At 39.8% G+C, this 26,426-nt stretch overlaps 1 protein-coding gene across 2 annotated transcripts; it reads right to left on the bottom strand.

The window, feature by feature from the left end:
* On the bottom strand, positions 1–26,139 carry LOC130078454 (F-box and WD repeat domain-containing 11-A). 2 transcript variants are annotated; one of them, XM_056243970.1, is made up of 12 exons: positions 26,050–26,139; positions 24,272–24,491; positions 20,319–20,505; positions 16,263–16,353; positions 16,022–16,159; positions 14,679–14,797; positions 10,974–11,223; positions 9,063–9,181; positions 8,222–8,332; positions 8,025–8,103; positions 6,579–6,743; positions 1–393 (listed from the first exon to the last, which is right to left on the bottom strand). In XM_056243970.1, exons 1-11 carry the CDS (start codon positions 26,113–26,115, stop codon positions 6,582–6,584), a joined length of 1,542 nt encoding a protein of 513 aa, XP_056099945.1. In that variant the 5' UTR covers positions 26,116–26,139; the 3' UTR covers positions 1–393; positions 6,579–6,581. The 2 variants fall into 2 exon arrangements, with proteins under 2 accessions (XP_056099945.1, XP_056099944.1); XM_056243969.1 differs by having other exon boundaries at positions 6,598–6,743.
* Between the last annotated feature and the right edge of the window lie 287 nt (positions 26,140–26,426).

The raw sequence follows: 26,426 nt of genomic DNA, 5'->3' as shown, positions 1-26,426 counted from the left end.
CCCTGTCCATCATCATCCATACGTCACTCCCAGAATCCCAGCTTCTCCATAACAGAGTGATCCTGGTGTGGATATGAGCTGTTAGTAGTGCAGAGCTTGTGAGTACGAGATCATTGGTTTTCGGGTTATTTGAGCAGCAGTGGTAGTACAGATAAGGTTTGAAGCTGTCAACATCTGTGTGTGTGTGTGATTTTGCTTCTTTTTCCCACTAGATAAAGCAGAACAGTGTTTTGAATCTTTAGAGCAGCATGTGTCTGTGTGTTTGGCAAAGCATGGATCTGTGTAGGACAGAGAAGAGGAGGTGGATTCCTAGGCACAATTCTGTGATGGACACGGCCAACAACCAATCAGCTCTCAGCTCTCCCAGGACACACTGGCACATAGAAGAGGCACCTGAAATGGAGAGACAGACCATAAACAAACAAATATGAAAAATAAATTGAAACTTTAACAACTACTACAATACAAGCAAATTAATATTTTATTGTTTTAACATAAAATAATGACTATAATAAGCAATAATATGAATGAAAGCTAAAAAGTATCAGACTAACTATACTTTAAATAAATAAATAAGCTTAAGAAAGAATGAAAAATTAATTGCAACTATAGTAGCACAATATGAATAAATTAAAAGAAAAACATTTTCATTTTTAATATGATATTGCTTTAACATAATAAATAAACATCAGCAACAGCAGTGCAGAGGCAGAGGGAAAAAAACTAAAAAACAGCTGGTTCAGAAGTACAGATGAGAATGAACTCAAAATCAGCAGAAGTTCAGATGAGAAAGAACACAGAATAAACAAAAAACACATTTCTAATCCAAGAGGAAGAAAGATTTGTTCAACGCTTACCCGGGTACAAACACGAACACACACATTCTGACAAACTGTTCAAAAGTTATGACTATTTTTCAGATCTCATATCCTGTAGCGCTGTTCCCAAATTTGGCATGGATCCTCAGATTATGGTTCCGATAAAGCATACAAAATTTCGTTTCGATTGATCAAAGTTTTGCCGCAATACAGCCTCTGAACCAATATTGGGTCCACATATTAAGTTCATGACTCTTTTGAACAAAGATGAATTAAAATAATATGTTTATTCATGTCTGTGAGGCTCAGTCCAAAGCAAATTTTAGCAAGAATTGGGCAAAATTTGGTGGAGTAGCAAAAGAAACAGATTACTGTACCAGGGTATATGCAGGAATCTTGAAGTTAATTTTAATACCTTTTCAAGACTTTTTCAAGACCTTCTCAATATTTTTTAATACCTCACCGCCACTTCAAGCTGTAACCATTTACATCAGTGATACTTCTAACTTAACAGTTTTAGTTTGTGATAAAGACTATAGACCACTCTGATAAAAAATAAAAAAATAAAATAGGCTGGGATAGTAAATCAAAGCAAAGTTTATTAAAAAACAAAACAAAACTTTGCTCCACCCTCAACAACAATCATGCTGACATGTGCCTCAGTTCTTCGTTTAAAAAAAATAAATAAAAATGACTAAATTCACACACTTTTACGATGTTTTTGGGACTCAAACTGTTGGACAGCTAATTCAGAAAAAATTAGGGATGCACCGAAATGAAAATTCTTGGCCGAAACCGAAAACCGAAAAAGAGGAACCCAAGGCCGGAAAAACGAAAACCGAAACACCGAAAGAAATTATGCCAATTATAAGTACCATTGCATTTATGGTTATGACTGTGTACAAACTTTACTAAAATCAAGGCATTGCAATTGCATAAATTAACATTTTCAAAGAATAAATCAATTACAAATTATGCAAATATTTATTTAGCACAATGCACAGTATAAAATAAAATTCAAACTAAAATGTTTAACTTGACCCCACTCATGTGTACATTAAATAATAATCTGCTGGCCTGCAGAAAGGTTTTAAAATGAAATGTTCTCTCATAAAAACAAAGCCGAGCACGAACTTCTCATCACACCAGCACCCAGTTTGCACGTCTAAATTAGTTGATTACATTTTAAAAATGAGCATACACTAGCATAAAAAGCCATTTTAATGAACAAAGGTCCATGTTTAATACAAATGTACACGAAACTTAATGAAATATGTTTAGTGAAATTAGAAAATATTTAAGAGAGCGTTAATTTACATATTCCTATACATATTTTGTTGTAATGTCACAAGTAATAATCTCAGGGTTTACTGGGTTTTACATGATTATTTTTGTATTGGTGGTGGTACTAAAAAATAAACATTGTCACGTGTTTATCTTTCTTCTTCTCACCGATTCCTGATGGTTAGAGGACAGTTACTTGAGTCGTCCCCTGTCGTTTCAAAGAATAGTACAACGGCGAGCGCGTCAAGTATAAACGCCTCGACCGTTTGGAGCGGTGCGCGCGCTGTCTGTGGAGACTCGTATGGAAGTTTTTTCCTAACATAATTAAAATTAAAATGCTTAAAATATCAAATAATAAATCAAAGTCTCAAAACAACTGCTCAAATGATGAATCAAATGGTCAAATTATTAAATAATAAATCAAACTCTCAAAATGGCTGCACAAATGATAAATCAAATGCTCAAATGCAATTTAATTTCCTCATTCGTGGAAGCATGAACTGTATCAAAAATCAAGTTAAAACTAATTTGTATTTGATTTTTAATTTTCATTATCAACCCAGTATAAACCTGTCATAATTAAATCTATAAGTCAATACTCAAATCATAAATCAAATGGACAAAATATAAATCAAATGCTCAAACCAACATCGAAAATGGCAAATCAAATGCTCAAACGGACATCGCAAATGATAAATCAAATGCTCAAACGGACATCGCAAATGATAAATCAAATGCTCAAACGGACATCGCAAATGATAAATCAAATGCTCAAACGGACAACGCAAATGGCAAATCAAATGCTCAAACGGACATCGCAAATGATAAATCAAATGCTCAAACGGAAGCCGGAAACGGCAAATGATAAATCAAATGCAAATGAGGAATGTCAAGCAAGTTGCGTGGGCGGAGCTTTGAGACCAACGGGCCGTGGGAACGTTACCTCAGCCGCTGCTGTCGACTTTACCTCTTCGACGACATCGTTTTTTAATATAAAATGGACACAAATGCAATAACAAAACTTTTAAGGGATGCAGCAGAGGCCCTGGAGCAGAGCACATTATTGACAACCGGCCCTCCCCAGCAGCCTTCGGCTGAATGTGCACCAGATCGACGGGCACAAGAGGTAGTAACGTTGCAACTTGCACGGGCGTAATTTCCTATGGGCACAGGGGGGACATGTCCCCCCCACTTTTCAAAATCCTGTTTGTGCCCCACCCCCCACTTTAAAACATTTTGTTATGATTTTTAACTAAAATCAATTAAGTCACCTGTTGTTTCTGTCGTTTCATCGCCGACTGTGCCGCAACCGCGATACCTGCTCATTAGAACTTTCAGTAAGCTATTTTTAGAGTGTGCAGAATCATTTTCATCGAGACATCAGTAGCTATAGCATTAATATCAGTGATACTGGCCTTCATTCATTAACAGATGCCATTAAACAATTATTTTAAATATACTGTCTTTGTTGTTTCTACATTACAGTGGAAATTGAGGCTCACATTACATTTTTATTTACACACAAAACATTAATGGCTAACATTTTGACTTTATAAAATGATTCTCTAAAGTCTTGGCGATCGGCCCCTATAAACAATAAAGAAAGTAAGAAATATTTTTGTCTTATACATAGGGATGGCCCGATACCATTTTTTTTCAAACCGATACGAGTACGAGTATTTACATTTGTGTACTTGCCGATACCGAGTACCGATACCGATATTTCTACCGCAAAAGTAATAGGCTCCCAGAAAAGACGACGACTATTTTAGAACACAGGTTAGAAGACTGTTTTTATTTTCTTCTCTGCTTGTTTTAACAAGTCTAAAAATAAATAAAAATGAGTAAAATAATAAATGTATTAACACACAAACCACTGTTAATTTAACATAAAAGCAAGCAGGCTACTGCGTGCATGGTCTGGCATGACTGAATGCACGCAAAGTGCGCCCCCTTAATAAATCCTAAAAGCTGACAGTTCCTCGCGATCTCACACATCTGTTATTATCAGTGAAGCTGACTGCACAATCAATCTTTCATAATATCCACACTTTGTTTGTTATAATTAGAGGATTTGCCAGCATACAGAATTCAGCACTGAACAAAAAAGTAAGTTTAGAGCGGTGAGGGGAGTCCATCTTAAATGCTTCTGATTGGCCATTGCGTTCAAGAAATCAACACATATGTCTGTGATTGGCTACATCGCTCAACGCTGTAACCATGTTATGAATAGAAACTCTGGCCTGTAAATCGTTTCAATTTTGTTGTAGTTGTTCTTGTTGCTTTTCTGCAAGAGATGAATAAAAATCTATTAGTTTTCATGTTTTATTCATAGATATTTCTAGTTTGCGGGAGTCCCGCGAATCGTTTTATTCTCCCGTAACCCGCACACACAGAGTGAGTGCATTACCGCCCGCGCGCGCGCTCGGCCATCAGATCTGTGATGCGTCTTCAGATGTTTAATTAGATTGCTGGTGTTAAACGATGTACTTTCTTTCCCTCCTCTCGACACCTTAGCTGAACATAACTTACAGTCTGCCTTGCTGTTGTCATCATTCCTTATCTTGAAATGAGCCCAAATCGCCGACATTATACTTTCCTATGCCTCAGTTCACCTCGACAAAGCACTCGCGGCGGCCTGTTTCGTTTTGCAAAATGTACGTGGTATCGGCGATTTTTTATGAGTACGAGTATATGAGGACAGTATCGGCCCGATCCCCGATGCCAGTATCGGTATCGGGCCATCCCTACTTATACATATAGCTTACTATTCTTTTTAGCAGAATTTATCATTATAATCAAATTATTTCCTGTTTTTTGTATCACCATAGTCCCTAAATGTACATGTACATCCAGGAAATGGGATTCAAATCGAAAACATTTTCCCCCATTTTGTGTCCCCCCACTTCTCAAACCAAAGTTACGCCCTTAAGGTGAGTCTAACGTTAATCTCAGTCAGCCAAATTCTGTAATCATGTAAAATTATATCTTGTATAAACATTGTCAGTTTGTCATCGATCTTGAGCTCAAAGCTCCGCCCACGCAACTTGATTGACATTCCTCATTTCCATTTGAATTATCATTTGCCGTTTCCGGCTACCGTTGAGCATTTGATTTATCATTTGCGATGTCCGTTTGAGCATTTGATTTATCATTTGCGATGTCCGTTTGAGCATTTGATTTATCATTTGCGATGTCCGTTTGAGCATTTGATTTGCCATTTTCGATGTTGGTTTAAGCATTTGATTTATATTTTGTCCATTTGATTTATGATTTGAGTATTGACTTATAGATTTAATTATGACAGGTTTATACTGGGTTGATAATGAAAATTAAAAATCAAATACAAATGAGTTTTAACTTGATTTTTGATACAGTTCATGCTTCCACGATTGAGGAAATGAAATTGCATTTGAGCATTTGATTCATCATTTGTGCAGCCATTTTGAGACTTTGATTTATTTTTTAATAATTTGACCATTTGATTCATCATTTGAGCAGTTGTTTTGAGACTTTGATTTATTATTTTATATTTTAAGCATTTTAATTTTAATTTTGTTAGGAAAAAACTTCCATAGACTCGCGCTGCGGAGGCAGGCGAAAGTATAAACAAGGCTTCCGTCTCCTCGCGGGTTCAGATCTTTTACAGTCTATGGTTCAGATCAGAGCCTGGTTCAGATATACTGAAATACGTCCACACCGCAGACATGTTGCTTCAGACAAGCACGTGCAGGTCGCGGTTTCTGTTTGCGTCATCACAACATTTCGGCCGTATTGTTTCGGTGATAAAAGTCTTTCGGCCGAAAACCGAAAATGCACTTTTGGGCTATTTTCGGCGGCCGAATATTCGGTGCATCCCTAGAAAAAATACTTTCAAAATTTAAGACTTTATAAAGCCGTGAATTTTTAAAGTAAAATGTTGAATGCGATTAGAGCGCTGAGTGGAATCAGGTTTACTAAGTTTAATTTTTCTAGAACAACGGGTTCAAATGTTATAACCTTTTGAAAAGTGAATATTTGAACTGGTGGTGGCGCTATAGAGTTGGTCAGATTACCATTCATTACCATCACAGTGTGCCAATTTTTATAATTTTCCTACTTAGTTATATGGGCCGCCATCGACTATATAACCACCACAATATGAACAAATGATTTTTTTTTTTTACTATAATAAACAATAATATGAATACAAATTACAGAGTTATAGAAAAAAACATTTTAATGTATACACATAAATATTTTTCATTCTTTTGAAATAAAATTTCAAAATGACCAAATAAATTGCAACCATAATAACCACTACAATATAAACAAATTGATACAGAACTATAGAGAAAAGTGTTTATTAAAAAAAGGGGGGGAAACAATTATCTTGGATGATCAGTGTATTTTGTCAACTAGAACCCCTCGGAAGAACCATAATACATAATGAAATAAAGAGCTGGTGAATTGTTGTAAACTGGTCTGGGCGTGTACCTGCTATCTGGAGACGTACGTGTATGTCCGTGAGGGCGATCGCCCCTCTGACTGTCCATTGGTGGAGACATTCAGGAAGTCCCATATAAGGATTGTGTCATCATGGGAACTGCTTATAATCTGGAACTCATCAAACTGCAGTCGGAACACACGCCCAGAATGCTCCTGCGAGAGGTTGCCATGAAAACACACACTTAAAAGAACACAAAAACATACACGCAAACACACTCCAGAGGTTTGTCAGAAACGGTGAGTCCGGTGTTGGGAGTAAACGCAGCAACACTGTTGAAATAATCACTTGGTTAACCTATATGGAAATATATGTAAAACAGAATTCATAATTCTCAAATGAGGTGTCACCTAGGGTTGGGGAAGTTGGCCAAGCTACTTAGAAGTACTAGTATTAAAAGCACAAGGACTGAATCGACTCTTTTTGAAATGGTTCACTGAAACGAACTGATTCACTAAAAGAATCTGATTCTTAGCTATACTATTCAATAATGTAGACAGGAATCCTATTCCTTCAGTGAATCAGTTTGATTCAAAGTTTGTTTATTAGTAGATCTAGGAATCCTATTTTTTCAGTTTTAACGTTCCAAAAAGAATCGATTCACCAATTAATTTGACTCCTCACTATGTTCCTGTAAGTCCCTGTGGTTTAACAACTTGAATTTCTAGTAGCCTGCAGTTTCCCAAACTAGCTTCAAGGTAGCACTAGGTGACAGTTAATTTGAGAATAACGAATTATGTTTTACATTAATTTCCAAATATATTAACTAAATGATCATTTCAAACTGTCTGAGGTAATTAGCAGTGTAAATAAACCTGCAGTGACCTCTTGTGGCTGTTTGTTTTATCATATGTGAAATTTACTTGCATGACAATGAAAAATGTATCCATAATAATATGGAAAACCTATGGAAGCTTGTTTCGCCAGTGAATAAATTTAAAAAAAAAAGGTAATTGTGACATTTTATCTCACAATTCTGAGTTTCTCAGAATTGCGTGATATTAACTCACAATTCTGAGAAAAAAGTCAGTCTTTTTACCTCAGAATTGGACTTTATAACTCGCAATTGCCAGTCTATATATCACAATTCTGAGAAAAGAAGTCAGATTTGCGAGATGTAAACTCAATTGAGAGAAAAAGTCAGAATTGCGAGAAAAGTAACAATGAGTGAAAGTCAGAATTACGAGAAAAAAGTCAGAATTGCGAGATGTAAACTCTAAATTGCGAGAAAAAAAATAGATTTGTGAGATAAAATGTCAGAATTGCGAGAGAAAAAAAGTCACACTTGCGAGAAAAGTCGCAATTATCTTTCAAATTGTTTTATTCCGTGGTGGAAACAAGCTTCCATACAAACCAGATAGAGAAATTTTACAAAACATAAATTCAACTATTTATAAATATGATAATGGAATTATTTTATTCACACACACACACACCACGAGTGTGCGCAGACATAATGTGCTGGCAGGGGCCCGAGGATCCAGAGCTGCCTGTAAATCCCAAACTTTAATCTTCCTGCAGAGGAACAGAGAGAATGTGCGGGTGAGTAATGAGTGCTCGATATTAACCAGGCTGACAGATGAACGGCCTGTCAGAAACAGATGGTGCTGTGACCGAGTGTGTGTGTATTCACCCATCATACGCTCCGCTCACGATCCTCTTGTTGTCGAATCTGATGCAGCGCACGAGCTCCTCATGACCCTCCAACACACGCAGACAAGCACCACACTCAATGTCCCACAGTCTGAAAACACACACGGATGTCTACACTTAATCCGGATTTTCTATACATTTTGTCCTTCCATCCACATTGAGATGGGATTTTTTTGAAGATGCTCTCCCAAGCTATTTTTGCATTGTACTGTGGGTTGACTATTTGAAAACAATGACACGTTTTTCGTCAGCAAGATTTTTTTTGGTCTGTTAGAAATTAGTACTTTTATTCAGCAAGGATGCATTAAATTAATTAAAAGTGCCGGTATAGATATTTATTATGTTGCAAAAAATTCTGTTAAATAAAGTCTGTTCATCAAAGAATCGAGAAAAAAAATGCATCATGGTTTTCACCAAGATATAAACTAGCACAACTGTTTTTAGCATTGATAAAAATCAGAAAGTTTCTTGAGCAGCAAATCATCATATTAGAAATATTTCTGAAGGATCATGTGACACTGAAGACTGGAATAATCAGGAATAAATCACATTCAATTACAAAATATATTCAAATAGAAAACAGTTATTTGAAATTGTAATAATATTTCACAATATTATTATTTTTACTGTATGAAAAAAGTTACTGTATTACTGTAATATTAAACAGACACATTTTCTTGTGGAAGTAATAAGTCAAATATGTTTAGTATGGCGAGAACAAAAACCATTGAAAAAAATAATTCTTTATTGCAAACAGGCACAAAGACAAAACAGTTCAACTGCAAATCATACAGTAAACTTACAGACACACATTGTCTCACCTGATGGTGTTGTCCGAAGACCCGCTGACCACGAGTCTGTCTCTGTACTGAAGGCAGGCGATGCCACGCTTGTGACCGTTAAGTGTCCGTACAAACTCACACGTGCTGGTGCTCCACACCTGCAGACACACACGGTCTCTTTTATCTACATCTGCCAATCATCCAGCACTAAAGCTCCGCCCACCCACTAACCACTCCCACCCACTGACCACTCCCACCCACTAACCACTGACCACTCCCACCCGCTCGCCACTCCCACCCGCTCAACCACTGACCACTCCCACCCGCTCAACCACTGACCACTCCCACCCACTCACCACTGACCACTCCCACCCGCTCATCCACTGACCACTCCCACCCGCTCATCCACTGAGCACTCCCACCCGCTCATCCACTGACCACTCCCTCCCGCTCACCACTGACCACTCCCACCCGCTCATCCACTGACCACTCCCACCCGCTCACCACTCCCACCCACTCACACTCCCATCATCCAGCACTAAAGCTCCGCCCACCCGCTAACCACTCCCACCCGCTCATCCACTGACCACTCCCACCCGCTCATCCACTGACCACTCCCACCCGCTCATCCACTGACCACTCCCACCCCCTCATCCACTGACCACTCCCACCCGCTCATCCACTGACCACTCCCACCCGCTCAGCCACTGACCACTCCCACCCGCTCAGCCACTGACCACTCCCACCCGCTCAGCCACTGACCACTCCCACCCGCTCAGCCACTGACCATTCCCACCCGCTCAGCCACTCCCACCCGCTCAACCACTAACCACTCCCACCCGCTCAACCACTGACCACTCCCACCCACTCAACCACTGACCGCTCATCCACTGACCACTCCCACCCGCTCATCCACTGACCACTCCCACCCGCTCATCCACTGACCACTCCCACCCGCTCATCCACTGACCACTCCCACCCGCTCATCCACTGACCACTCCCACCACTCCCACCCGCTCATCCACTGACCACTCCCACCCGCTCAACCACTGACCACTCCCACCCGCTCATCCACTGACTACTCCCACTGACCACTCCCACCCGCTCATCCACCTACCACTCCCACCTGCTCATCCACCTACCACTCCCACCTGCTCATCCACCTACCACTCCCACCCGCTCAACCACCAACCACTCCCACCCGCTCAACCACCGACCACTCCCACCCGCTCAACCACCGACCACTCCCACCCGCTCAACCACCGACCACTCCCACCCACTTAACCACTGACCGCTCATCCACTGACCACTCCCACCCGCTCATCCACTGACCACTCCCACCCGCTCAACCACTGACCACTCCCACCCGCTCATCCACTGACCACTCCCACCACTGACCACTCCCACCCGCTCAACCACTGACCACTCCCACCCGCTCACGCCTCCCACCTGCTCACCCACTGACCACTCCCACCCGCTCACCCACTGACCACTCCCACCCACTCATCCACTGACCACTCCCACCCGCTCATCCACTAACCACTCCCACCCGCTCATCCACTGACCACTCCCACCCGCTCATCCACTGACCACTCCCACCCGCTCATCCACTGACCACTCCCACCCGCTCATCCACTGACCACTCCCATCCGCTCATCCACTGACTACTCCCACTGACCACTCCCACCCGCTCATCCACCTACCACTCCCACCCGCTCAACCACCGACCACTCCCACCCGCTCAACCACTGACCGCTCATCCACTGACCACTCCCACCCGCTCAACCACCGACCACTCCCACCCGCTCAACCACCGACCGCTCATCCACTGACCACTCCCACCCGCTCATCCACTGACCACTCCCACCCGCTCACCCACTGACCACTCCCACCCGCTCACCCACTGACCACTCCCACCCGCTCACCCGCTGACCACTCCCACCCGCTCACCTTTATGGTTCTGTCTCCAGACGCAGACACGATGTATTTGTCGTCAAAGTCCACCACGTTAACAGCAGCGCGGTGACCCACGAGCACGCGGCGCAGACTGATGTCAGTGGCGGATGCCATGTCCCACACGGCGATGGAGCGATCTTTCGAACACGTCACCATGAGCCCGTTACAGAAGCGCAGGTGCAGAACCGCCTCGTTATGATGGATCAGAGTGTTGAGAACCTCACCGGAACCAACGTCCCACACCCTGACAGAGACAGGGAAAATATTACAGATTAGTACACAATATGAGGGAATGTGAGCTTGTGGTTATTATAACTAAGCTACAAAATAGCATAGCTACACAAATGTGTATTGATTAAAGATTTAGTTAGATTAAATAAATCACATTAAATGTGGACAGTTTCTCATTGATCTACACTACTTTTCAAAAGTTTACAGTTGTAGGATTTTTAAAAAATGTATTTTGAAAAGAAGTCTCTTCTCACTGAGGCTGCATTTATTTAATCAAAATACAGTAAAAACAGTAATATTGTGGAATATTATTAGAGTTTAAAATAGCCGTTTTCTATTGTAATATATTTTAAAATGTCATTTATTCCTGTGATCAAAGTTGAATTTTCAGCATCATTACTCCAGTGTTCAGTGTCACATGATCCTTGGTGCAGTGATGACGTACATTTGTAGGCCGACCCGAAAGTTTGCATCATACTGGTTCCCTAAACAAAAACCAATAGGATTTTTCCATAGGCTTTTGGATTATCTCAAAAAACCTCTGTAGTCCCATTTAAACCCATGTCAGCAACCTTCTCTTTCAAGACACGTAACATCAAATTACGAGTGGGCTGATAATGATGTATTTTATGTTGTAGAATAAAAAGTGAAAGTATTAGTGCTAAAATGCTAACTCGTTTCCAGGTTTGGGCCTACAAAAATGCGTCACCCAACAGCACTATATGCTGATTTGTTGCTCAAGAAACATTTCTTAATATAATCAGTTTCATATTTTTGTGGAAACCGTGATTCTTTGTTTCAGGCTTCTTTGATGAATAGGAAGTTAAAGAACAGATGTATTTGAAATAGAAATCTTTTGTAACATTATAAATGTCTTTACGGTCACAATTTAATGCATCCTTTTGACACTTTGATTGCCCAGAATTTGCTTAAAACAGAACAGGCTGAAGGAATAACAGATTCCTTCAATGTTTTTCAACAGGTTTCATGTTTGAAAGTAGTAAATATCTCCTGTAATAACTGCTCCGCTTTATTAGCATAGCTGTTGTTAAAACAAACCGGACCGTAAATGACATGTGAACGACCTCACCGGCAGCTGAAACACCCTGCTCGAGCTGAACGCGGCCAACTGATGTGTTAATGCTCTTTAAACACGATCACATTACAAAGCCGTTTCCTTCTCCAGGTGTTAAACGTCCGGCCGTTCGCGCTTCCACTCGAGTGACGTAAACCTGATTTATGCAGCTGGAGAGTTTCTTCCACAAATCTCTCTCAGGTGAGAGAGAAACACACACATACTCGCACTGGAAAAGGTGACAGCGCTCCGGACGGAGCTTTAAACAGTTGCTAGGGAAGTGAGGTCATTGTTTTCATAGAGATTATTCAGCCGGAGGGAGCTAGTGTGTGTGAAACATATTCAACTATATAGTTTCATCAGCACTGTACTGAAATTCCTCATCTTTTAATTTTCATTCTTAAGGATTCACACACTTTTAGACAAAGGACTTTTCTAGTCATCCAGGATTACTGGATGATTTTTTTTTTTTTTTTACATTTAAAGTCTCCCTGTGGTAAAAGTTTTTAATGTTGTTTATATGTCTATGTGGTATTTTAAATATGCTTTAAGAAAAAACATGTGTAAATTCTAGTGCTGTCAAACGATTAAAATATTTAATCGTGATTAATCGCATTAATGTCATAGTTAACTCATGATTAATCGCACATTTTTATCTATTCTAAAAGTCTCTTGATTTCTTTTTGTCCCATTATTTTTTCTCATTTTAATGCTCTTATCAACATGGAAAAGTGGATCGGCTTGCTTTGTGCAAATGTTTTTTATTGAAAACAACATTGACAATACTGTGTTCAATTTCACACTAACATTCTCACTTGGAGCAAATAATCTCTCACACAATGTAACACTGTCCATCAATAAAAGGGTGAAAGTAATACTGACGAGGTCCTGATATTGACGAGGGGGCGGAGAATTCGCATCAGCTGTGTGTGTGTGTGTGTGTGTTTGGCCATCATCAAGTGGTATTTCAGACTGGACGCGCTGCGATGATGATAGCTCAGTTCACAACGACAAAACACACAGATCACTTTGGTCTTGTCAATGGAACCATTTGGCAACTTTTTAAAAGTAAACTTTCCATTCAGAATCTTATTGGCATCCATTTCGGCGTCTCGCGCTCGTCATCCACTCAAAACATAACGTTAACCAACTATTTGGCCGGCTTGCAAACCCAAACAAGTGTGTGCGGCGTGCCTGTTGTTTTGTTTCCGGTCTAGCTAGATCCGCTTGTGCTTTGGTCGACAAAGCAACAAAACGTCCTCGCGCGGCGCAAGCCATTGATTGAAATGAATGGGTTTCATAGCGCAGTGCCGCGTCCTGTTGCAAAAGCATGTGAAAAAAACTACAAAGTTTGAAAGGCCAAAAAGACCGTTAATCGCACGATGAAAAAAATTGACGCCGTTAAAATGGGTTTGCGTTAACGCCGTTAATAACGCGTTTAACTGACAGCCCTAGTAAATTCATAAGTCGACACCATTGCTGAGTATTTTCTCCTTAAAACTGCAGTGAACCACACTACAGTCTCAAAAACACTTTTTAAAATCGCTGGTGTTTCTGACGTCACAAACTACCTTGAAACCAATCAGATCAACATGTGATCGTCAATGAGTGGATCTCTGAGCTGGTGTGAGTGAGTGGAGGCGGGGCTCATTTGCATATTCATAGAACAACGTATACTAAAGGCAAGGGTGTAGTTACATTCAAGCTATTTTAAGGCATGAAGAATTTTTCAAGGACAAAATGTTTAAATATGGGATTTTTGGTGATCAAAGAGTAGTTTTAAGGGATTAAATTATTGACTACATGGGGACTTTAAAAATATATACGTACAAACAGTGATTTCTGGCTAAAGACATATTTTAGATCTGCGGATAGAGGATTTCTTTAATCAATACACATCTTGTTTTAGCATTTATAATAAAATAATATTTAACATTAAATTTGGGAAATTTCTCATCGATGTACACAAGCATTCAAAAGTTTGGCTGGGGTCGAAGGATATTGCTAATGTTTTAAAAGAAGTGTCTTCTGCTCACCCAGGCTGCATTTTTATGATCAAAAACACGATAAAAAACAGGAATATTGTGAAATATTATTTCAATATAAAAGAAGAGTTTTCTATTGTACTATATTATAAAATGTCATTTATTCCTGTGATCAAAGCTGAATTTTCAACATCTTCAGTGTCTTCAGTGCCACATGATCCTTCAGAAATCATTCTAATATAATGATTTCCAGAAGAACAGCATTTGTTTGAAATAGAAATCTTTTGTAACATTATAAATGTCTTTACTGTCACTTTAGATAATGCATCCTTGAGAGAAGTGTTAATTTCGTTTAAAAAATTCACACTGACCCCAAACTCATGGTGTTGTGTGTGTGTGTGTGTGTACCTGATGGTAGAATCAGAGGATCCTGTCACTATGACTCTGTCATCATACTGCAGACACAGAACCGAACCAGTGTGACCCGTCAAAACCTTCAGACACTCCAGAGACTGTTTATCCCAGATCTGAGAGAGACAGAAGTTATGTTCCAAATGTTGTACTATACACTTCTATGTACTCAACTGTGTAGTGCATTTAATTTAACATTGGAAGCTGATAGCCCCTCCCCCTTCACTCTGTAACAGTGCAAAAGTGCCCGCCCACTTTTTTAGTGGTGCTGGTTCCCAAAGTATTTATCGCTTTCTTTTGTTACATGGGGATTTGAAAAAAGTCTTCGTTAAGGTGTTATAAGCCATGAACCAAACAGCAACACGATGAATCATAACATTACAAACTTTGATTTGAAGCAAAAAAGTATGTCAGACAAAAAGTACTGTGTAACCAATGGCTTTAGCGATAGAAAAAACTACAATCCCATGAAGCACTGAGAATAGCATAATCGAATTAAAAACAATTAAGAAATATAGAACTACTCATTTACAAATGTTGCTTATTTATATATATTCATTGAGAACTTTGTAAGTGTACAGACAGTTTAATAAGAAGATACTTTACAGGCAGGAGCCATCTTTGGAAAACAGTCGAAATACGAACGCCGATTCACCTCTCAGAAATATATCTGAGAGGTGAATCACCTCTATTAAAATATATGGGTGACTAACTACAAGGGAAGAAGGGGCCCCATACTTTCAATATTTTTACCAAAAACATAGCTCAAGCATTTTCACTGAGAGGTGAATCGGCGTTCGTGGTTCGACTGGTCGAGACTGTTTTCCAAAGATGGCTCCTACCTGTAAAGTATCTTCTTATTAAACTGTCTGTACACTTACAAAGTTCTCAATGCTTCGGTTTGCAGGTAGGGACCCTCATTATGTTACCGTGTTAGTGTGGGGCTATTTTGAGCCTTGTTAGTGTTAGTATTAACTAGCGATTTTTATTTTTACTTACTCTATGCCTTTATACTAGCGTTATAAGCTAATCTGTGGTTCGAGCTAAAACTGGGTACATTAAATTATCATGAAAACACATCCCAGAGAACGGTCGACTCGGTACCCATGTGTTATTAACCCCAGGTTCATTTTGCGCCGGAATTGTCCTTTAAGTAAGTGCATCATCTGGGTATTTGAAGTGCACTTTTTTTCTTTTTTGGAATTTTTAGTGCGAACACACTAATCACACACTATTTATACTACTAAATGGCACAGAATAGTGCATAAGTATACAAATTGGGACGACCACAATGTAACGACGATAACAACAGACATACAGATAGAAAGACAGACAAGTACTTTAATGGAGTTGTCTCGTAGGCCGCTGATGATCTTGTCATCGTCGTACTGAAGGCAGTAAACACCTTTACTGTTCTCTGACCGGCACTGAATCCGCTGAAGATTGTGACGCCCACAACGCCAGTTCGCCTCAATCGTCTAGAGAGACACAATGAGAAAACAGGAGACCGGATGAATGAATGAGGCTGGGTGGATGGATAAACTGACCACTGAATAAATGAACGACGGGATGGACGCTCACCTCAATGTCCTGTATAATTTTGGGATAGAGTGAATGGTAGTATGAATTGGGTGGGACCTCGTTTGTTCGGTTCTTAAATAAATATTTCTCCCTGGAGACAAAAAAAAAAACACACAAAAAACTACCAATCAGATACAAACAAAGTATAAACCATTTAAACAACCCAATTAAAACAGAACTGATACATGATTTCATGATCATGTATCCGTCCACATTCATTTGATACTTCATTAATATTTTCAGCACATATTTTACATACAAACACACACACGCACGCACACACACACACACACACACACACACACACACACACACACACACACACACACACACACGCGTAAAATACTAACAGCTTCTGCTAATAATTGCACAGGATTGACAATCATCACATGCATTTCTGGGTTTGTCAGAACTAATTATGATTCACAACGACGCACGGATGTCGTCATATTTAGATCATAATAGATCATATTTCTACGGAAAAGTGATCAAATTTGTACCACTCCAGTCAACAAAAATGAGTTTTTAAAGCCAAAATTAGCAACATTGTTCTTAGCAGACTGATATTATCATTTTGAAAATGTTAGTACCTGACCAGGACAACAATGTACAGATATTCAGCACAGCTCTGGCAGTAAAACGTGAAGCATAAAAGTTCATGCATTGCCATTGATGTGTGAGATTCATTCAATATTTGTATGCATTTACCAAATGCAAAAGCTATGATGTGTAAATTTTAACAATCGAATTCAGATGGGATGTGTAAGAAGAGTAAAGTCAGTTGCACTATTTGCAGTGAATGTTTAAGTATCATCAAAGCTCAGCAAGTATGAAAAAAATATATAAAGAGTTGAGAAAGTTGTTACATAACTTAATTGCAGCAGATTTGACTTAAGCTCAGGGTTATTATCATCAACTAAAACCATAAAAACGTTAAAAGGTAGGATAGACAATTTTTTCATAAACACTTTGTTATTCTGGTTGAAACTCTCTTCACATGCTGAGAAAAGTCAATAAAAGAATGAATTTATGGTCTAAATATTAAAACATGTACATATATCTTCTGTGAAAGACACAGGACCAAAACATGTTGGTCCAATCATTGCATACTCTCTCGTCCCGTGAAGCTTCGCAGACTCTGCTGTGCGTTCATGTGTTTGGGAGGAGGCGTGGCTTTGGAGACGCTCTGAAGGGAGGGTGGGATCTCACGCGTTCAAAGCTAGCTCGCTATTGCTAGCCTCTCCGAAATTGCCTACCCTACCTTTAACTGAAATAAAATAAAATATAAAAATATAATATTAAAAAACAATTTTTTTACAGCTTACTTTTTTACAGCTAGTTGCCAAAACAATGGGGCAAAAAAGTATTTAGTCAGCCACCAATTGTGCAAGTTCTCTCACTTAAAAAGATGAGAGAGGCCTGTAATTTTCATCATAGGTACACTTCAACTATGAGAGACAAAATGAGTAAAAAAAATCCAGAAAATCACATTGTAGGATTTTTTATGAATTTATTTGCACATTATGGTAGAAAATAAGTATTTGGTCAATAACAAAAGTTGATCTCAATACGTTGTTATATACACTTTGTTGGCAATGACAGAGGTCAAATGTTTTCTGTAAGTCTTCACAAGGTTTTCACACACTGTTGCTGGTATTTTGGCCCATTCCTCCATGCAGATCTCCTCTAGAGCAGTGATGTTTCGGGGCTGTCGCTGGGCAACACGTACTTTCAACTCCCTCCAAAGATTTTCTATGGGGTTGAGATCTGGAGACTGGCTAGGCCACTCCAGGACCTTGAAATGCTTCTTACGAAGCCATTCCTTCGTTGCCCAGGGGTGTTTGGGATCATTGTCATGCTGGAAGACGCAGCCACGTTTCATCTTCAATGCCCTTGCTGATGGAAGGAGGTTTTTACTCAAAATCTCACGATACATGGCCCCATTCATTCTTTCCTTTACACGGATCAGTCGTCCTGGTCCCTTTGCCAAAAAACAGCCCCAAAGCATGATGTTTCCACCCCTATGCTTCACAGTAGGTATGGTGTTCTTTGGATGCAACTCCTCCAAACACGACGAGTTGAGTTTTTACCAAAAAGTTTTATTTTGGTGTCATCTGACCATATGACATTCTCCCAATCCTCTTCTGGATCATCCAAATGCTCTCTAGCAAACTTAAGACGTGCCTGGACATGTACTGGCTTAAAGGTGAACTAAGTAACATTTTTACCTTAACCGAACAGCTTTGGAGTCATTGTAATGTTTATATTACTGATTTCGTGTTGAATGGTGGTCGCCTCGCACCCCCCTGGTGCCTGTGAGCCGCAAAATCACCCTTGCAACTTTGGGCCGGCGAGCCGCCGGCCTCAGTGTTAGGAAGTATCGTTTGATATCAGGTCTCGCGAGGTAACGAATTGCTTTACGGCAAAAAACAGATCTGATAAAATTCTGATAAAATGAGCATCAAACAGAAATAACCCGGCGCCGTATTCATGTGGTGTTCGAGACGCAGGGCGCGCGCAGCTCTTAAAGGGGCCATACCTTATTTCCACTCGTTACCGCGTCCATCCTACTGAACTGGTACCGGTGTACAGGGGGAGGGGATCCGGCCGTGAGTGCGAGCCATCTCTGCGTGAGTGCTATTCACGACAGTACAAGTACTCCACAGCGACTCTAGGGGTCGCTGTTTGACAAAAACGGAATTCTTACTTAGTTCTGCTTTAAGCAGGGGGACACGTCTGGCACTGCAGGATTTCAGTCCCTGGCAGCGTAGTGTGTTACTGATGGTAGCCTTTGCTACTTTGGTCCCAGCTCTCTGCAGGTCATTCACTAGGTCCCCCCGTGTGGTTCTGGGATTTTTGCTAACCGTTCTTGTGATCATTTTGACCCCACGGGGTGAGATCTTGCGTGGAGCACCAGATCGAGGGAGATTATCAGTGGTCTTACTCTTCTATGTCTTCCATTTCCTAATAATTGCTCTCACAGTTGATTTCTGCACACCAAGCTGCTTACCTATTGCAGATTCAGTCTTCCCAGCCTGGTGCAGGTCTACAATTTTGTTTCTGGTGTCCTTTGACAGCTCTTTGGTCTTGGCCATAGTGGAGTTTGGAGTGTGACCGTTTGAGGTTGTGAACAGGTGTCTTTTATACTGATGACAAGTTCAAACAGGTGCCATTAATACAGGTAACGAGTGGAGGACAGAGGAGCCTCTTAAAGAAGAAGTTATGGTGCGTTCACGTGCTATGGAAAATATGATATTTTCCACTTGTGAACTGGTATTTACCAGTGTGTTGCGTTCAAGTGCTTTTGTTGTCGTAATGTGGTAAAAAGATGGAGATCCAGACCTCTTATTTAGCTAAAACTATTTTAGATTGCTTAAGTCATCTGCTACAGCAAGAAAATGATTTATCAAAACTCAAACGTAAATAATATATGCTGTATATTTTCTAGATCATGAATAGTACATATTTTTACCATTCACAACTCTTGCGTTGCTCTCTGCCATTTTGAAAAGGTCAAAGGTAATCTCATCTCGGCAACTCGTGCATCAAAATATTCTACGAGTTGCCCAGTGGAAAATACCACATGAGGGGGTGTTCATGTGCATTTTCCATGTCGGCTTTTGGTATTTACCATAATTACCATAGCACGTGAACGCACCATTACAGGTCTGTGAGAGCCAGAAATCTTGCTTGTTTGTAGGTGACCAAATACTTATTTTCTCATTTTGTCTCTGATAGTTGAAGTGTACCTATGATGAAAATTACAGGCCTCTCTCATTTTTTAAGTGGGAGAACTTGCACAATTGGTGGCTGACTAAATACTTTTTTGCCCCACTGTATATATGTATATATATAATGTCACGTATATATACTATGTCATATAAATGTGTTGCTGAACCCAACACGTAAGCTTAAAAAAATGATCTTTTTTAGTGTTCATGACTAATAATTTCATTGTACAACGACAATAAAGAGTTTAAATAAAGATTGCACAGTTTTAAACACGTGCGTTCAGCGTAACAATGCAAATGAGCGTCTGTGTGTGTGTGTTTTTACCACTGATGCCGCTCTGACAGGCCTTTCCACAGCGGGTCCGTGCGCACCATCCTCTCGATGAGCTTCTTCCAGAGCATCCCGTCTGATATGACCCGCTGCCATTCTCGACAGACCAGCTCAGCTGAGCACAGAGAACGAGCGTCTAGAAACGAGAGGATGTTCTCCGCTATGTGATCCAGACCCTGAGCTAGAAACAGAGAGATGAAGTGAGATTCAGTGTGGTCACACGGTGACTATCAGTCACATCATGTTCACGAATTCGGTAAGGACAGGTAAGGACAGTAAAGGACGTGGGTTCACTACACATTGGGACACTGATGACTCGGCGACGTGAAAACGTCCTCATTGTACAGCATTACTACTGGTATTTATGAACAACAGCAGAGCTGATATCTTTCTGACATTACTTGTAAATGTTATTTAGATAACATTACGATAAATACTTTGCTTGTTACATATACATGCAACATTTCAGCCGTAGATAAATTAGAAATGTTAGCTAGATTATGTTCGTTAACTGTCTAGCGATGTGCGTTGATGCTGAAATATAATAAAATGATGGTTTGTATTTTTAAAAACATCTGTTGTGTCGTTATGTGTTGGGAGTTGGCTCGTGTTTCACGCTTCAGAACTTTAAGGAAAAGTGAGCATTTCGCTAGTTTTCATGGTGCATTGTGGGACTTCTCAGGGTGCTTTTAGCGCACTGGAAGGATTCAGCAATTGAGAAGGCCCTTAAAATGTCTGACTCCCTGATCAGTGCCCTGACTACTGACCTAGGAGCTGATTGAGACACACTCGCAGTCATACGGTGCAGGTTCTTCACGGAGGAAGTAGCCTGGGAAAACCCAGACAACTTCCGGCAAATTTAGATTTGCTCTGCAAGTTAGTCTAGCAAAGAGCTCATTCAAGGCCATTTCTAATCCGTCGAATTCGCGGCACCAATCAGAAACGTTGGGGCGGGCTTTACACGATGACGACAGCACAGCGACTGTGAAGTAGATTTTGTACATTTACAAAGATGGATGCCGCTGTGGAACTAGACGTGTGACGGTTATAGTTGAACACCGTCATTAGAACTCTATAACCGCCAAAACCATGTTATAAAAATATTTTTTTCACAAAAATGTATAATCATAGAGAATGTTTAAATACTAATATCAGCTTACTAGGGAAACGGAGGCGGAGTTAGTGGTGCTTCGGAGGCTGAGTGCTGGAGATGATTCGGTAGAGGTCTGTGCACCCCCCCCCCCTCCATGAAGAGAAATCTTTGAGATCTCCTTAATTAAACGGAGGTCTGAAATCTCTGCCCCTTTACCGATCAGAGCGCGCGCTGACACGGAGTAAAGCCTTGTTTATACTCGACGCGTCCGCACGAGTGCGAAGGTGCGCGCGGCAAAAATGCCACGTTCGGTGCGCAAGACCGGCAAGACCCCATTTCGCTTGGCTATGTGTACGGCTTTTTTTGTAACAGCGCGCGGCGCCGCGTCCGAGGATGAACGACTTCAAGCCGAATCTGCCCGAGCATGTACGTCTCACCGCACCGGCACCCAGTTTGCGCGTCTAAATTGCAAAGTTCATTGCAAAGTTTTTTTTGTTAAAGTCCCTGTAAAGTCAAAATTAAGTATGTGTTCTGAGTTTGTCACACCACAGAAAAATGTGTTATTAGCCACCCAGCCAAATTTGAATGATAAAAAAAGCCGGCAAGTACATAAAATAAGCTATCAAAATCTTGAAAAAATGAGCAGTATTCTCTGCTCTCAAACGCTGGGGGCGTGTCCGCTGGCTGCGCTGAAACCACGCCCACTCGCGGGAAAGCTGCCAACGCTGATATTAGGTGATACTGCTTTCGGGACGGGGAGATGAAGGCCGAGGCGGGAGATAGTCGGTTCGGCCCCATTCACCAGTAACAGCGGATTATCAGTGAATCCCAGTTGTCTCCGACGAAAGTATATAAAACTATCCGTGTAAAATGATCGCTACAGAGGCGGGTGTTGGCGGTGATCCTCAGCTCTCCATCAAGGTTGGCTCTTCAAAAAATTAATCCAGCTCTTCTTGATGTGGTCGTTTTTAGGGAATTTAAATAAAGACACCGATCTGTTTTGTACATGATCGCATCCAGGTAGTAGCCTACGCATTTCCGTGTCGAAGGCATAGCTAGCTAGCAAACCATAGGCTGTAGTAACTAATAGTACAGTAACTCGCGATTGAGCGCCAAACTGAAGCAAATGTGCTCTATTGTTAGGGGAGGAGCCAGCCTCAGTGGCCTCAGTGCGTCATCAAGTAGGGGCGTGTCCACGAGGTCAGGGGCTCCAGTGCGTCATCGAGCCCCGTTTTAGCCCCGCCCAAAAAACCCGGAAAATAGCAATGGTGAAAAACTGTTTAATGGTCTAACTCCACAATTCAGTACTTCACAGTTCACAGTCTTTGTAATATGTTTTAGCAATACATTTCTAACATTTATAATGGGTTTAGATTTTTTTTTAGAATTGCCTTTAAAGGGACTTTAAGGTTTTGTTTACTGTGTGTGATTTATTTAATGGAAAGTACATTCACTTCTAGTTGTCTTGCTGTGAATATTAAATAAACGTAGAGCAAGTAGCCAATTAGTGTCTGCTCTATAACAGACGAACGTCGCTCTGCATACGTCATCTCCTTCATCGCTCTGATTGGTTTTAAGTCTATCCAATAGGCTTTATGCCGAGCGTCACGTGACCAAACCGGAAAACAGGTCTCATTGCATCCGCTTGTCAGAGAAAGTGTTAACGGCCGTAAGAACTAACTACGATATCTATGGATTTTTAAGGTAATCAGCTAACCTACTAAGTTCACTTTGTTATTGGTGTTTTATGCTATTTAAATATCTAAACGTTAGTGTGCAGAAGAAAAATTAAAAAACTTTTAAATATCAATCTGCACATGCGAGGGACATTGGTTGTGATCATTTTTGCTTGCTCCTTTTAAGTTGTCTTGAGTAAAACCGGAAAAAAAATTCATGAAGCACATACAAAAGACCTGAATCGGAAGCGATGTGATCTGTTTTCCGGCTTGGTCACGTGACGCTCGGAATAAAGCCTATTGCACCCAGAGGCATTTGAGCTACGTCCGTTGGTGACGCCCCTTTGGAAATGATTTGTCTATGAAGCTTTGCCAGACCATAACTCAGTTACAACTGAGAATGGTCTGGTTTTAACCAGGCTACAGAGGAAGAGCTTCCTTGATGATTTGAGGAACGTCATAACAAGTGAACATTGTATTCTATTTCATGACATCATACAGTTGCAGTCATATCTTGCAGAACTTGCAAAATGTATTTTTTTATAAATAAAATGAAAGGATTATTTTTTGTATTATATAAGGATTGTAAACTGTGCACTTTGTTTTAAATTAGTGCAGCCTTGAATAAGCTATTAAACATTTTGTAGATGTACACAATGCCAATTTGTTGTTGTTGATGATCCCTCTTAAAAAAAATGTAAACAATATATATATTGTTGTGTTTATATATGCTTTGTTACTCTTAATATTGTATTTGTGCTAAAAAATAAAATAAAACCAAAACTTGGGGAAAATATCTCAATTAACAATTTGCAGATTCTGCAAGGTGCATGTAAACTTATGACCACAACTTTATGTTATGACTGTAAAATAATATATTTTTATTATTATTACTTAAATGACTGAAGTCTGACCTCAAAGTCAACGTCAGTAGAACCATTTTTACGTCATTATCTGATTAAACTACCACTTGTATTGCACATCCGATCCTTTGTTATCATAAATCATAAAAAGATTGACATTACATGTTATCAGATGTCTGTGTAAGTGAAGTGATGTAAGAGGGTGGTTCTGGCTGCATGCCGACAGTCACATTTCTGACTCTGCTAATGCGTGTGTTGGAGTAGGAGGATTTGTTATAGCCAATGTTTAGGGTACGTGTGCATGTGTTTAGTTACCTGGCAACGCGGTGATGAAGTCTCTCTGTAACATGGGTTTAAGGTACGAGTTTATATGGCCGTGCTGGTAATGACACATGTGTGAGATCAGATGCTCCACGAACTCCACCTGATCAGATTCTGACCACTGATCAAACAGCTGGATGCACAGATCTTTCTCCTTCTCGTAGTTCCCCTGAGACGGCCTCTTTCTCGATCCCGCCACTGACCCGTTCCCTAACTGGACACACGGACAACAACAGCGCGACTGAGTGAAAGTGAGAACACAAGCTTGCCAAAACTTCACACTCGGTTCAAACCAGAGGTTGAGTTTATATTTAGGTCATCAAGTTTCTTTATTTGCATATGTGGCCTGATTCGGACGCCAATTGTTTCTCATAGCTCAGTGATAAAACTATGATCATGTGTTTGGATGAGGATTTATTCATGGTGGAGAAGTGAGTTTTGTGGTCCACAAATCCAGAAATTCACTTCTCATGTGATCAGCGGTGTTATTTTAGTTTTATAGACTATTATTGTTTTTAATCATACTTAGCATTGATTTTTATATTTTCATTTTTCATTTTAATTGAAGTTAAAATTTTAGTATGTGCTTTTGTCAGTTTTTCTTTTAATATTACTGTTTGTTTTTATTTTATTTTATTTCGTGTCAGTAATTTTAGTGTTGTATCTAAATGAAATGAGAAATTTAGCAACTAACTGAAATGTTTTTCTCATTTAATATTTAAATATTTTATTTTATTTCAGCTTTAGTTCAACAAAAATGTTTTAATAGTTTAATTTTAGTTAGCGGTAATAACCCTGGTGGTCAGACACATTTATTTATGTATTCGATCTAATAATAGGAAAATTGATACGCCATGTTTCAAATGTTTTTTGTCTTGTATTTTCTCTTAAAATTTGGAAATTTGGAAATAAGCAGAAATAAGTTAATGCCACCTCTTATTTGCATAAGAAAAAATAAACATTTGACCAGGCTACTTTTGTCAACTAAAACGTAATGCATACCTGTTGCTGCCATAATAATGGCTCGTTTCAAAAATGTATGCGATTTTTCCTTTTTGTTCTTCTTAACAGCTCCCATTAACTGTAGTGGCATAGTGATGTATTATTATTCTTGTAAACCGTTTTTCAGAAATAAAAGTATATTTTTAAAATGCATGCACATTACCGTAAAGCACCAGAGTTACCGTACTTTGCTCAATTGATCCCTTCTTATAAATTCGGTCAGAAATTAAATTACCAGATGACCTTGGAGTTTGTCACAGAAAAGCAAGTAATTTGGCCAGGAATTTTTATCAGTGTTATTTTAGTATCATTGATTTACTATTACAATTTTTGTTAATATTATTGACTCTTAAAAATATGTCTATGTAATTTATTAAGTTTTAGTTATTTTAGTACTTAAACTAAAGCCATCAAATTTTTTAATGGTAAATATAAAAATATTTTCTCATTTTCATGTAGTTTAAGTTTTTAGTTAATGATAATAACACTGATTTTTATGAGGGAGAGAAACACAGATATTCTGGATTCGAACAGCAATAAAATCACAGACTACTTCCTGTAAGTGTTGAAAATACCTGCCAACCTCATGAGAAACAATTACTGTCTGATTAGGGCTATTTAGGTGATAAAAGATGATGTCACTTTTAATGTTGTGATATCTGAATTGGGTCACTGAGTAATTACATTTTACCGGTAATATACCGGAACAGATTTTACATCATGAAAACGGCATAAAATTAGGCATAGAATCAGGCACATTTCACACACACCTTGAACACTGTTGTCTTCTTTGGCGAGATGTCATCCGTATTATTCTGTGACTCCATCACCGACATGTTCTAGAGAGAGAGAGAGAGAGAGAGAGAGAGAGAGATAGGAGATAGGTCCTGTCTGACTGGATACTGGGTAGGGCATTCAGAAAGGTGCATTCTGGGTAAAACATTCCAAAAACATATTGCACTCTTATAAAGAACAGAATATGAGGGAGAGGAGGAGCTTAAAGGGGAGTGGGAGGAGCTTCATTTAGCATAGCTTTCATTGGGTCAATCGGCTCATTGCGTGCTTAGTTCTGTGTTTAAACACACACTGAGTCCTGATCACACAAGCGGTAAGAAAACAAACAAGTACATGCATGTGCACCTTAAAA

Source organism: Rhinichthys klamathensis, unplaced genomic scaffold (genome assembly GCF_029890125.1).
Source record: "Rhinichthys klamathensis goyatoka isolate OS25496 unplaced genomic scaffold, OSU_Roscu_1.1 h1tg000877l_1, whole genome shotgun sequence".
In the NCBI taxonomy this organism is placed as follows: domain Eukaryota; kingdom Metazoa; phylum Chordata; class Actinopteri; order Cypriniformes; family Leuciscidae; genus Rhinichthys; species Rhinichthys klamathensis.
The sequence above is the reverse complement of the archived record's forward strand: the minus strand, read 5'-3'. Positions and strand labels throughout refer to the sequence as shown.

Coding starts and splice junctions, on each gene's coding strand:
- LOC130078454 (XM_056243969.1), bottom strand. CDS start 26,115: ATGTCGGTGATGGAGTCACAGAATAATACGGATGACATCTCGCCAAAG. Junction 16,160..16,262: donor AAATTATACAGGACATTGAG/GTGAGCGTCCAT, acceptor GTGTCTCTCTAG/ACGATTGAGGCGAACTGGCG. Junction 14,798..16,021: donor TACGAGACAACTCCATTAAA/GTACTTGTCTGT, acceptor TGTCTCTCTCAG/ATCTGGGATAAACAGTCTCT.